At 52.4% G+C, this 13,455-nt stretch overlaps 1 protein-coding gene across 1 annotated transcript in view; it reads left to right on the forward strand.

Moving 5' to 3' along the window:
- The window catches only part of LOC128272262 (forkhead box protein O), a 52,585-nt gene that overhangs the window by 24,465 nt on the left and 14,665 nt on the right, over window positions 1–13,455 (forward strand). Inside the window, exons 3-9 of the mRNA XM_053010038.1 lie at window positions 8,053–8,275; window positions 8,385–8,469; window positions 9,263–9,535; window positions 10,081–10,258; window positions 11,108–11,276; window positions 11,360–11,466; window positions 11,549–11,901. Coding sequence (XP_052865998.1) covers window positions 8,053–8,275; window positions 8,385–8,469; window positions 9,263–9,535; window positions 10,081–10,258; window positions 11,108–11,276; window positions 11,360–11,466; window positions 11,549–11,773 — 1,260 coding nt within the window. The 3' untranslated portion in view covers window positions 11,774–11,901. The remainder of the gene's footprint in view (window positions 1–8,052; window positions 8,276–8,384; window positions 8,470–9,262; window positions 9,536–10,080; window positions 10,259–11,107; window positions 11,277–11,359; window positions 11,467–11,548; window positions 11,902–13,455) is intronic.

Raw genomic sequence — 13,455 nt, forward strand, 5'->3', positions numbered from 1 at the left:
CACGTGGTTGTGCTCGAGCCATTCCGCTATTCGGAGTGCGACACTATGTCGGCAAAGCATATCGAATGCAATGTTAGTCGTCCCCAACTCTTTCTGGTCGTCGATAGTTGCGCGTGAACGCCGCGATAGTTGCGGTAGAAACTGCGGGGGAACGGAATCATCCATTTCTCCGGCACTCCGACTGCGACCGACCGGCTCTGGTGGCGCCCCCTGGCGGTTAGACCAGACAGAGCACCCCCGGCTGGCACGCGGAAGTAGACAGGATTCGTGTCTGGCGGGCTGCATGTGAGCTGCTGCTCCCCACGCCCGGACCGGGGTACCTTTCACTGCTCTCCTCCTCACCTTCTCGCCGGATGTTCCGGGGATGCCTTTTTTCGCCCGCTTCATCTTCTTCTTCGCCCTCGCTCCACGGTTGATCGCTCTCGTTCGGCCCGTAACTGGCGCTGCTGCGGCCGAAGATTGGAGGCGCCACCTAGACGTTGAGTTTCAGATTAATGGATCATTTTTCTTCCTCTCTCGCGCGCTCCCGGCCCCGTCGAGCGGCAGATCTGCCACCCGACTTCGCCGACTAGTAGAACACCGAACTTCTGGGGCCACCCTCGCTCACTCGCTCGGGCTGGCTGTTCGAAAGTCTGTGTGGTGCTCTCTCCACGTCCTCGGGTAGACTTGATCCTTGTCTCGGCGGCCCATAGGGTAGCACCACCTTGAGGGATTCCGGCGGAGGAGATAGTTCTCTCGCCCGTCGCTTGATATACGTGAGAAAGTGTGTTCCTGGCGAGGAAGCGAAACTACGGAAGATGTTCCAACCGCGCTCCAACAGAAAAGCCCACGACGACGGCGGCGACGACGACGACGACGACGGTCCTTACCAAACCTGGATTCAACAGCGGCGGATCTGCCGCTGCCACCGAGGGGAGAAAGTTTTCGATAGTGTAGCAATTCAATCTCTATTTCTGGTCCCCGTCTTCAGGGCGTATTCCTGCTTCCGAGTTTCGGATTCAGATGCTGGCTTTTTTTATCGCCGCCTGCAGGGGGATCCACGCCGGCGTGCTTGTTGGGGGGGTTGGAATAAATTTATAGATATATCGATAAATTGTTCCGTAATGCTTACACTGCCGGTCGCGAATATGATGGCGCTGCAGAAGCGAGCGCCCCAACCGGGAACTGTTCGGAGAGCTCCACTACACTTCCGCAGTTCCTCAGTTCCAACATTACACAAAAATGTGGAAAATGTAATAAAACAGTTCCAACAGGTCCAACGAGTCCAACGAACCTCAGAATGTCCGAATTCCAACTTAGTGGCAAACCATAAACTCCAAAAGTAACTTCACTTTAGAACCTTTTCGTTTTCGAACCTTGTGGAACTTTCTTGCACACCAACTGTGAGCATGACGAGTGGCGCATCTGACAGAAGGGTTCCGGATGTGGTCCTCATCCGACACCACTCTGCTTTTTTTTTGTCGGGTCTGCCCTCCAGTCAAACAGGCGACATCTCTATCACCCCCGTGGTCGGCATAGGTGTCGCCGCCGGTAGCGCCAGTGATGTCAGTCTGCGGCCGAAATCGAAACGGAAATGAGGCGCTTTTTGCTGTTCTGGTCTGGTGGAGTGGCTTACGACGTCATGTGAAGTCCTTTTGTTCGGGACTTCAACGCAGTGGTTCACTCAGGACAACGATTATGCACACGCCAACGATTGCGTGGGACCTGATGACCTGCTAAGGACACTCTTGTGAGGGTTGCCGTTTGTGTGTAAACGAAGGACAAGTCTATCGCTTAGGCATTGGCGTTTAGCATAAACAGGTTTTCGACCTACAGATAACAATATGGTCTAATATGGGTACGTTATGGTCCCAATCTTCGATCTTGTTTTCTACTATTTCATTGTCAAAATAACTTGTTACGTATATTTTTGTTTTAGTGGATCCTTCGATACCGATACTCGTGTGACCTTATTTCAGGATAGTTTCTCCACATTCCATTAGTCGAATCATCAACCGAGCAACAGTTTGGTTTTCCCAAGCCCTTTAATGTGCCACCGAAACGGCAATCCCGTCCCACCACCGGCTTTCAGCGAATCACTCGACATATCGGACAGGATATCGGTCCTTCCGCATCGTAACGAAACTCTAACCGGTGGCCTCTGTCCGGGAGTGGTAAACGGGGAACGGGAACTACTGTCGCGCTAGATCCTGCCCACCCGTTAGTGGCCGACGCGTTGAAGCAATCTGCCCATCGGCTGGCGCCTCTAGCGATGGGAACTTCAACAGCCGGCCGCCCGTGAGTTGTGGCGTTGTGTTCATAAATAAAAATCGCGATCGCCGCACCGCGATACGCGGGACAGGCTCTCTGGGTCTCGCACGGAAAAGGTTACAAATTATAAGTTCCAGTTCCACGAGCCTTTTTTTCTGCTTCCGACTCCCACTCGTGGGCTTCTACAGCCCACGTCAGTAGTTTCTCGGGGGTTTTATTTGATTTTTCCCGGGGTTTTTGCATTAGTTTACGGCCGCCCCTCCAAAACGCCGGGTCGCGCCATATTTTTATAGCACGCGCCACCGTCGTCCTTGTCGTCGGACGGGCTGTTGCTGTTCCTGCTTCATTTGAACATTACGCGTCGCGAGCCACGTCAGAGGCCGCGGGAGTTTTGATGCCAGATAAAAATGTTACACAATTTGAAGCATTCCCACATACATATTTTACGGTTCTCCGATATCGTTCCCGGCCCGGAAGGATGTCGGTTACCAGTGGCAGCAATGGCTGGCGGGTGCCGTCGACGGCCCGTTCGTAGCCAACTGGCCCGGCTTTCGGCGCCAGCCCCGATATTAACGTAAATTGGATAAATGAGGCATCTCTTCTCTTGTCAAGAGTTTTCGGAAGAGCGCGCCCGGCACACATTTCGCGCGAAACTAGTTAAGATAACGTGCACCCCAGGAGGAACCATCCTGCTGGGGGAGGATCAGGCGGACGAGTTTTTGGGTGGCTTTCATAATTTGTTTCTCCGTCAACTTCGCCCGGGCCACTAAAGCGCTGGGCCGAAAACTTTGGCCCACTTACGCCGGGCCTCGGTTCGGAATTTTTCCGGACTGCGCGCGTGTGTGTGTGTGTGTGTGTGTGTGTGTGTGTGTGTGTGTTTGTGTGTGTGTGTGTGTGTGTGGAGTACTACGCATTTACTATCAGTTATTTAATCTGTATTTACGCGCACGCCACTCTCGGCACTCTCGGCTCTCCGATGTACAGAGGCGCCCGATCAGAGGCGGCTTTCAGACGCCGAAAACGGTTATTGGAAAAACTTCTGTGGGAGCCGGCATGGTTGGGTCTAATTCGTTACGGAAATTTGCGCATAAAGCATTCGTTAGTAGTCGCATTCGAAACTGCTGGGGCGGCCTCTCATAATACCGGACCGCGAAGGCAGCGACGGGAAAATTATCGATGGCGCGCAGAGTACAGCCCGCGACCGAAAAAAGCTTACGATGACAGTACGTTATCGGAAAGAGATTGACTTTCTTTACGACTCGCCAGCAGCAACTAGCTCGTTGGGCTTGGGCTTGGGGACGACACCCCCCTCGGTGGCGCAAACTTTTCTAACCGGGCCCTTTACGACCGACCAGCAGTAGCAGCAGCGGGGCCGGCCGGTCTGTGTGGAAAATGTCACTCAACGGGGCCGCCTCGTCGCTAAACTACAACTAAACGCTGAATGGCGGGATGATGATCATCGAACCCCGGCCAGCAACGCGTGTCCAGTGTCCAGCCGGGCGAACGCACCATAAAACCTAATCAGTGTCAGTAAAAAAGTTGACACGGATGTAAAACTCTACCGCGCGCCCCATAGTTGTTCTTTTTTGTCCAACACATGCGGAGGACGAGCAGAAAAAAAAAATCATCGCCCAACACTGGGCGACCCATAGGTTGGCCTCGGCTCCCGCGCACGATATCCGATATATCGGCGGCGCCCCATAATTGGATTCCTGCTTATCGGCACGAAAACGGCCGGCAAACAGAATGAGGAGAGGGACACCGATTCCGATTTGATTAATGTATGCTGCTGCTGCTGGCCGGGAAAAAGAGAAACCGAAGGACGGCCAAAATGGTGGCAACAGCGCCATAAAGCAAAGATTTAATGTAATGGTGCAAAATTTTAGTGTGTCTCTTTTAGTGGCGGCAAGTTTACTCTCAAAACACGTCAAACGTCCGTGGTTTGTCCTGAAAAGAAGTGACTCAATCAATCCCTTCCTTTTAATCCAATCGAAAGCTTAGAAGTAGAAAAATAGAGTAACGCAAAATTCGGGTCTCGAACCTTCTTCTGCTTGAATCGGCAATAAAACGCGCTGTCATTTAAACCAGCGCCACTGTGATTGCTACGCTACGCTTCGAGGCACTTTTATACCACAAACACCAGTGTGTCCTGTGGCAAAAAAAATATCTCTCTCTTGCGAAAAAACCCAAAAGTCTATCTTCTCTCTATGCGGTTCCGTCGACGACACGGAAAATAAAATGTGTAAATTTTCCATTTCAATTCGGACGATTAATTTAATCTCCGTGCTAGGGTTGCCTTGAAAAAAAAATCTGGCAAACCGACTCGGACTAGAAATGCTCCCCGGCGGGCCACGGTTTTGCGTCGTACTACGCCGCGCACGCGACCCATTCGGCGGGTCATTAAATGTGTATCAACGGCCCGGAGTCCCGGGGTTCCCAGCCCCCGGGACAGCAGCATTATGCTCATTAGTCGTGCTCAATTTCACCGGCAACTACTACGAACGGGGAAGGGAAATAATATGGCGCGTGTAGCATTCCCTGAACAGAAAAGAAGAAATCGGTAATCTAAAATGATAAATAGTGCCCTACAGTTTCGCAACTATCTCTGTGTCCGTCGGCCACTGGAACCGCTGCCAATTGCAGTGGCGCGCACGTACACTTTATATTCATTAGTGTCGATGCACAAGGCTGACTACCAACTTATGCTCCGGAGGCGACGGGATTCGGTTCGGTTTGGAAGTGATTTGTGAAAATCCATCCACCGTCGGACGGATTAGCTCGCTCTCCGGAACGCTTTCAGCTATGCGGGGTGCGAAGTGCTGGCAAAAAAAATGCGAAATGTTAATGAAATAATTATTGCCGCGCTCACTGATGCCGGCGGATGGAGGATGGCCAGCCCAGTGGCGGCAGCAACGGGACACTAATGGAATTAATTCCTGCCTGGACACACAAAGCCAGTTGCCCAGCGCTGGCTGGCTTGGGGTTACTTACTGGCAGCAGCATTCTTTGGGCAACGTCAAGCTTTGCGCTAAAAGCGAGCATCGATCTCGGCCAGCCAGAGGGCAGGGGACGACAGCGGACTGGAAAAAGGGTTTCCTCTTCGCGACGGCAGCGGTCGCGGCGACAACATACTTTCTTGCTCGCTCCTTCGGCTGTTGTCCCGGTGTTCGATTAAAAACTTTTATGAACAGCACAGCCGGCGCGGCCACACGACGAAGGCGGCAAGGTGAGGCGAATCTCGCCCGTCGTCGTCGCCGCCGCCGCCGTCGACGAACGCATTTCTTAAATCAGACACGATGCGCCAAAAAGGCGCCAGTGGTCCACATTTTTTAACCCCTTCCTTCATTGGGCGCTGCGCGGCGCGGAGGATCGCGCAAAAGGACCTCGGCGGATGACGGTCGGAACGGTCGGGACGGGAACGCTCGGGAAGAGAAGCGCAGTGCAAAGTGGTGGTGCCGGTAACGGGAATTTTCCGATGCTCCCAAGGCCCGAGACTTTCTTCTCCGAGCGCGCGCTCCGATATCCTTCGATATCCCTTTCCGACACACACAGGCACCTAGACCCAGCCACAGACAGTTCGATGCATCGCCAAACCACTCCTGGCAACGATTCTAAGGATCCCGCTTCCAACGGTTGATGGTTTCGCGGAGCGATTCTCAAAAGGGACGCGTTCGCGATTAGGACGAGCGAACGTTATTATCCTTTTTTTCATAGCACCACCGACGGGTGAATTATATGTGGTGGGTCCGACTCCAGCAGTTCCGCAGGCCGGCCCTGCTGGGACTTGCTAACGTGCGCTCCGTGTGCCGATTTTGGAAATGGAAACTTTCCGAACGCACTCCAGAAGCACTTTAGCGCACCGGCAGGATCTGTTTTCCGCAGAACGGGTGGTAACCGCTCGCAAGCAGGAAGGAAGGCCGTTGATCGGGCTGTGGCTTAGATTCTTCACTTTCACTGCGATGCGCGTTCTTAGCGCTTACATAAGCTTAGCCCCCCCTCGGCGGGAAGCAGCATTAAAGTGCAGTTTAATGAAGTTATACACTTTTAATAAAGTCTGATTAATGCCCTTTGCTGATAATTGAAAAGAATTGTTTGTGAAAGCTTTTTCTGCTGCGTCAAGCTGCTGGTCCGCCGTGGGCAAGTTTTCTATAATATTTTACTTCTGTTTTAAACGTCTTTTTTTGGCTTACATCTCTTCCCGGTTTGTGGCGTTGACTTTAATGGGCGCGAAAGCGACGCCATCGCTGTAATCGGCACCCGGACGTGGCTGACCGATGAGAATGACTTTCTCATCTTCACTCTTCGATCGACCACGGCGCATTTCCATGGTCCGTGCAAGAAATAAAACATTTTTTGCACAATAATCTTTTGTGCCACAACAATATTCCGTTTCGTTTTTTTGTCTCCAGAACTTCTCGAAGCGCTATTGCTTTTCGTTCGCTTCGAACCTCTTTCTTTTTTAATATCTTCCGAGAGTGATTTGTCATATTTTTATCGCCCGAGCGTCCGTGGTGTCCGCTGCTCGAAGAAACTCGAAACTCGAAACTCGATTTTTCAACTAACTATGGTCAAACTTTTCATCAGCTGTCCGAAATTAATAACGCCACGCAATGTTGCTGTTGATGCCCAGCGCAAGATATGGGCTCTCCATCGTCGAGCCCTGTTTCGCAAGGATGTTGAGTTATCACTTTGAAGTCGATTGATGGACAAATGTTGAGAACGTTTCAGTATCGGCGTTAAGGTGGTCTGCGGGAAAAAAAAGAAGCGCTGGTCCGTTACCTTTACAAGTGCCCATTCAAAGTCCAGTCCAATCGGTGGACTGCTTCGGGTTTCTTGAGTTTTTTCTCCGAGGACAACGCTTTCCTGCGAAACGGCACTTTGTATAGGGCATTTCTTCGACATTATTATGGAAATTTTATGATGAAATCACTCGAAGCGCGAAACAGTCGTGCTTCTTTCAGTTCGATTGTGACCTTCTCAGGTACTCCTTGTGGCTTTTAGATGGGATTGTTATGTTATGTGACACATGATTGGCTATTGAGTTCAACTGAAAGCAATTGTGGAATCGAGATCTGTATTTGGATCGCGTAAGCTTGACTGGCTTTAAAATTATATCTTTTCATTAACTTGTTTGAAAAGCAGCAACGTTTTATCGCAGCTCAATTTCTAACGTTCACCGGACGATGTTTCCGGCGCTTCAGCTCCGGACAAATTTATACGATTAGGATTTATGCTGGCACGCGTTGAATTATGCGTCCGTACTCGCCGTTTGGCGTGTTCGAATTTAGCGCCACAGCGCCTTGCAAACCGCTTCCGACGTTTTCCGAGAGCGCACCCAGAGGTGTCGTCGATGTCGGAATTAGAGTCGAATGTGCGCTGCGCTGCAGACGGTGGTTCCGCTTTCGGACACCACCACTGGACCGCCGGCAGCAGCAAACGGAATTGTCCTCTTTCGCAAGTTACCAATAAACTTTACGATCCTGTGGCGGGCACCACACGCAACACTTTGACGGCTCGAAACCGGAAGCGCTCTTCTTGGTGCCGGGCGCCATTTGACCATCAATTATTTGACTAAAATTTATCTCCTTCGACTGTGCAATAAATTTTCGTTCTGTTCGTTTTTTCTCGCCCGGCCGTTCGGTTTACGGTCCGGTTCCGGGTGCCCGGGACCCGACACCGATCCGACACCGCCGGCCGGCCGGTCCGCTCCGGAGCTCCCGCTGGTTTGCTGCTGACACTTCTTTCTCTTTTTTCTTTCTTTTTCACGCGCTTTCTTTTCTTGGCCCGCGGCGCCACACACAGAACTCGATACGCCACAATCTATCACTGCACAATCGCTTCATGCGAGTGCAGAACGAAGGGACCGGCAAATCGTCCTGGTGGATGCTGAATCCGGATGCTAAACCGGGCAAATCGGTACGCAGGCGGGCCGCCTCGATGGAGACGTCCAAGTACGAGAAGCGCCGGGGCCGGGCGAAAAAGCGCGTCGAAGCCATCCGCCAGCAGGCCGCCCTCGGACTGGCCAGTAAGTACTTCTTTCCGGCTGTCCAAATTGCCGGCTCTTCTCCGCTAGTCCTTCAACCTTCAGTCGTGATCGTGACGCGGTTCTCTCTCTCTTGCTTTCCCAACAACAGCCAACCCTCTCAACGATGCCACGCCGTCGCCGAGCAGTAGCGTTAGCGAAGGATTAGACATATTCCCGGAGAGTCCGCTGCATAGGTATGTCCCTAAGCTGAGCCCATCTTCACTCTTTTCGGTTTATTATTTGTTTGTTTTCTTGTTCTTCGACTCGCTGTCGCTCTACTGTCCCTCAAGTGGAGCGTCCCGAGGTTCATATGTTTGTTTTGCATTTACTATAATCGAGCCCCAGACCCCGCTCGCATACTTCAGGGCGGCGTTTCGGTTCTTCTGTTCGGTTCGGTTGACAAAATTAGAGTTGGTAGCAATTGGCGACACCGTAGCCGTACTTAGCACTCTGTAGCGCCTAAAGATTGTTTTGAATGTGAACGCTTTTGGGGCAGCATTAGAGTTTTTAGAGCCTCTTTGTGTCTACGATAGTAGTTGATACACTTTCTTCCAGTTTTAGCTCGTAGTATTGTAGTGAATTACTATCTTCCCTATTCTATGCATAGTTTTAGATGTTTTTTTTTACAATTAGCAGCAATTCTACACGTTATTCTAGACCGTTCTACTCGAATATAGCTATCAATTGTTGCGTTCATTCAATTTTACAATCGTTTTTATTTGTTCATTTCTTTAGTTTTTCCATCTCGAATTTCACTTACTTTACTCACTTTCGTTTTCATTCTTTCTCGCAATATATGATCCGTTTGATGTTCGGGTTTTCTTTTTCCGCATTACACTTATGGCCTTTTTGGTTTCTTTGTTTTATTTTTCTTTCTTTTCTCGTTTCCGTTTTTTCGAAACATAACACTACGAACTTGCAATTTGGTTTGGCTCGGCCCCTTCGCCACGGAACACGCCTTGGAAACATCGAAAATCATCCGTAAAGCGGTAACTTCCAGCTGTCGCCCGACTTCCGGCAGCGGGCGTCCTCGAACGCAAGCTCTTGCGGTCGGCTCAGCCCGATCCAGTCGATCGTGGGCGTCGACAACGTGTGGACCTATCCGCCCGACCTGGCCGAGTTGGCCGACAACCCGCAGCAGGACCCATCACAAGGCGAGCTGGAGCTGGATCTCAGTGGGCCGGCCCAGGCGCAGCTGGATCAGCTGGCCGGCTCGCTGGCCGATGAGCTGACGCTACAGCAGACCGACTTCTTCAAAGGGTCAGTATGACTTCATCACCTGTGTCCCGTCCGCTAAATGTCACCGCCCGTGTTCCGTCTCCTCCCTCTGCTGTCATGTGTCACCCAGCTACCGGCTTCACCCATCGACACACTCATTATCACTGACTTCGCCATTGCAACAAAGTAAGAAACGACGCCGCGAGGTGTAAAGGTGCCAAGTGACCAAGGGAATTGGACGAGATCCCCAGGAGATCGAGTCTGGTGTGTTACGTACCGTTCAACCGTGCTCTACGGTGACCGCATGCTGTTCACCTTCCCTCTAGCCGTCTGTGTGTGTTTGATGTTGTTGTTCCTCTCTCTGACCGTTGTAGTTGTGTGTAGAGATAGATTCTGTTTCTCTCCTCTTTATTTATGTATTTTTTCGAACTTATCACCGGCCAACGCTGGCCAGTGCTGAGACGTCTCGTCTTTCCCCCTTCCGTCCGCCGACGCCCCGGGGACCCGCTGGAAACCACTATTATCAATTTGTATTCGTTTTGCTCCTTTCGCCCTTTTACGCCCCACTGGCCGCACTACTGGAGCAGATTCGCCCAATCGACGGCGATGCACAACCAGCCACCGCCGCCCCCGTATCAGCCGCCGCAGCCCTACTCGCTGATGGCCTCGGTCGCACCCTCCTACGGTCTCCCGCAGCAACTGAACCAGTGTCCGATTCACCGCGTACAGCACTGTACCTGCATGCTCCAGAATAATGCCCGTGAGGTAAGCAGATTTGCGGACGGACGGCCTTGGGATAAAGGACTCTGGTCAGCGTACAATGTAAGCAACCTCCTCCGCGCCAGGGGAGACAACTTACAAACAACATAATCCTTCGGACAGCTCCATTTCTTTAAATGCCACTCTCATGCTGAGCGGATTTCGCTCACGACCGTGTAACGACAGCGCCTTCGCACGTTCGTTGCCCGTGGATACGTAGCTTCAACCTTCCTGGGACGGCACACAATTTGCGATGGGAATCCGTTGCCATGGATGCAAACTCCACGGATCGAAGTAGGAGTGGGAACAGAAGTCCCTTTTCTCTTCCAAAGTAATTTTGTGGAAACTTACTAAAAACGAGTGGACGAATCGAAGACGGACATTAGCCCGTTACCGCTTGATAACGGGAACTTGACCAACTTTTGTGAGAGATGGGATGATGGGTGGTACATCTGATTAGAGCAAAGTCAGTGTGGTGTTGCATCACCGCGGCCAGTTCGGTGTGTGTGTGTCTGTTAACACAACTGCCAATAAATTGCCGGATCGGCGGCCGCCCTTGGATCAATCGATCGGTGCAAAGGCAGGCGGCACATGATCTTCATTGGTAGGCTTCATAGGGACGCGGTAACTGATACGGAAATCGCTAAAAGTGTCTCTATTTGCCGATTGGTTCACGCCGTGCACCGTTCTGTTTGTTCAACTGCTGTGTGGCCGCGGAAGGCAGTCTGGGAAATGAATAAAAGAGCGGCAGAGCAACGCGGAGGTCGTCGCCGTTGTGTCGAAACGCTAATGACGTTCCTCTTCTTCCGTCTTTTTTAATCGACCCTTCTACCGATCGGGGTGCCGGCCACGTAGAGCATTTCGCCGTCGTCCGGGACCGGCATGTCACCATCATATCCACACAGCGAGCCATCCCCCGACTACGCCATGCTGACCGCTTCGCGCGTCATACAGCGGACGCCCTCGTCTAGTCCACCGCTAACACCAAATGCGCTGTGCGGGTTGATAGCGCCATCTCACCCAGGTAAGAGGGCCGTCGTTACACGGCACAATCGTATGTCTATTTGTCCGGTAAACTAATCGGTATCACTTATCGGCAACCTACAGAACCGACACCGCAGACGCTAATGGGACAGGTTATGGAAGCTTTAAACAGCCAAACAAACATAGACGACATCAACATCAACGTCGAATCGTTTCCGTGTGTGGACGAGGTAAGCCTGTGCTTCTGTGGGCAGCTCACTGAACGAAAACACGTGGCTAACCCGGTCGTTACATTCTCCCATTTTCTGCCAGGTGCTGAAGCATGAGCTCAGCCTCGAAGGTTCGCTGGACTTCTCGAATCTGCCGCTACCGCTCCACAACAACAGCTACTCGGCGCCGAACAACTCCAACTCGTCCGACTCGTCGTCCGGTATCAGTGCAATGACCGCACCGTCGCCGAATCAGCAGGCTTCGGCCCACAACCACGGTCAGTACGCGGCCAGAACGAGCGTAACGCCACCGTCGTGGGTCCACTAATTCGGCGGACGACCACCAACGGATCGGTGCGGTGCCCGTGCGATCGATCCGTTTGTACCGTTTGTAGGCAGAATACACGTGGAACGCGGACAGTTTCGTTGCAGGGCAAGAGCTCTGTGTTGTGCCAGGTAAGAGAGTGGCTACCTTACCGTGCTTACTGCCGTGGCAAACTACTCCCAACTTGGCCAATCATCCGTTTTATGGTGCCAACTTTACGACACCACCGAAGCCAGTGCATTGCCATTTTTGGCACCTTGATCTTATTTTAGGGAACCCGGCGTAACTCAATCCAAGCTCCAAAACTTCACACGAAGCTTGATTAATCTTGTCCCAACCGAACGGGCTGAACAGTACCGACCAAAATCGGGCTGTAAAACTCGAGAGGTGGCAACGATCAAACTGGCGGCTAACCACGGCGGCGGTTGTCTCCTTCAAACAACATTGACACAAGATGTCGTATCAGAGCACACAGAGCAGCTATACGAAGTGTTCCAGGACTCAGCCGCCGCCAGGACTCTGTCCTGGGTGGCCAAACGTGTGCGTACATCACCCGAAGGCAGAGCGAACGAAAAAAAAAATCATCGATGTAAAAGTTTGGCGCATGTTGGAAAGTGGTGCACATGCGACCGGGGTCCTGGCCCGGGGGCTACACACATCCGACAACCAACCCTCTGGTCCCCTATGCCCTGCGGGACAGTAAAACTGTCAGAAAGAAGTGGCAGAAAAGTTCCCTCTTATGAGTTGTAGCGCTCCGTTCCGGTTCCACCGACACCGGCCACCATCGCAGGGGCTCAACGCACGGCGCGTTATGATTGCGTAGGGTGAAAGGTGAAAAGTTGAGCATAATTTGCTGATTGACTCGCCCGTCAGGAGGGGTCTCCTTTTGGGGCGCCTTCTCGCAGGCGGAGATCTGGGCCGGAGCTCCTGTCGGCCTGTTCGACGCTCTCTACACATCGAGGAGAGGAAAGCACGACGCCGAAGCGCGTTAGCATACTAGTTTATGGCATGTTGTGGCTGGGAAATTGGCTGCCCAAACTGTGTGGCTCCCGCGTTGGAGTCTTCTGCCTGGACTTCTCTAACACATGCCCCAAGACCAACATCTTGACGACCGGCGGTCACGGTGTGAGATTTTGATTGAACGGCAGCCCGGCGGCGCAGCCTGTGGCTTGGTCTGTTAAATTATTCGTCGTTATGATTCGCTCCCTCCGCTCCTATGGCAGCAGGTTTAAACCTCCGGAGTCCGGAAGTAGAAATCGGCACCACGAAACCACTTACCGGAGCCGGTGGCACCTCGTTGCGGCCGCCCGCCCGCCGCGAGCTGTTCATTTTCTTATCAGCCAGCGAAAATCAGTTCGCTCGACGGCACTTTTTTTTTGGCTCACGGCCACCTCTCGTGCGCAGCGATATCAGGCTCCCGGCGGATCGAGTCTTAATTACGTGTTGGTGGCCAAGCCAACAAATCATTTCTCGCACCAACAGCTTCTGCTGCGCGCCGACGGGTCGGATGACGGGTGTCCTTCGGAAGACGCGCCCGTCGTCCTTCGGTTTCCTTGCGGCACGGCAAACTGCCAACCCATCTGGCTTCTGGCGTCTTCTTCCAGTCGAGTGACCCTCCCCGTGGCCGTACGTCGGAGAGGAAAATTGACTGGCGCTGGCCGGGTCTGCGGTCGGGCGCGCCGTCA

This window comes from Anopheles cruzii, chromosome 3 (genome assembly GCF_943734635.1).
Source record: "Anopheles cruzii chromosome 3, idAnoCruzAS_RS32_06, whole genome shotgun sequence".
Taxonomy (NCBI): Eukaryota; Metazoa; Arthropoda; class Insecta; order Diptera; family Culicidae; genus Anopheles; species Anopheles cruzii.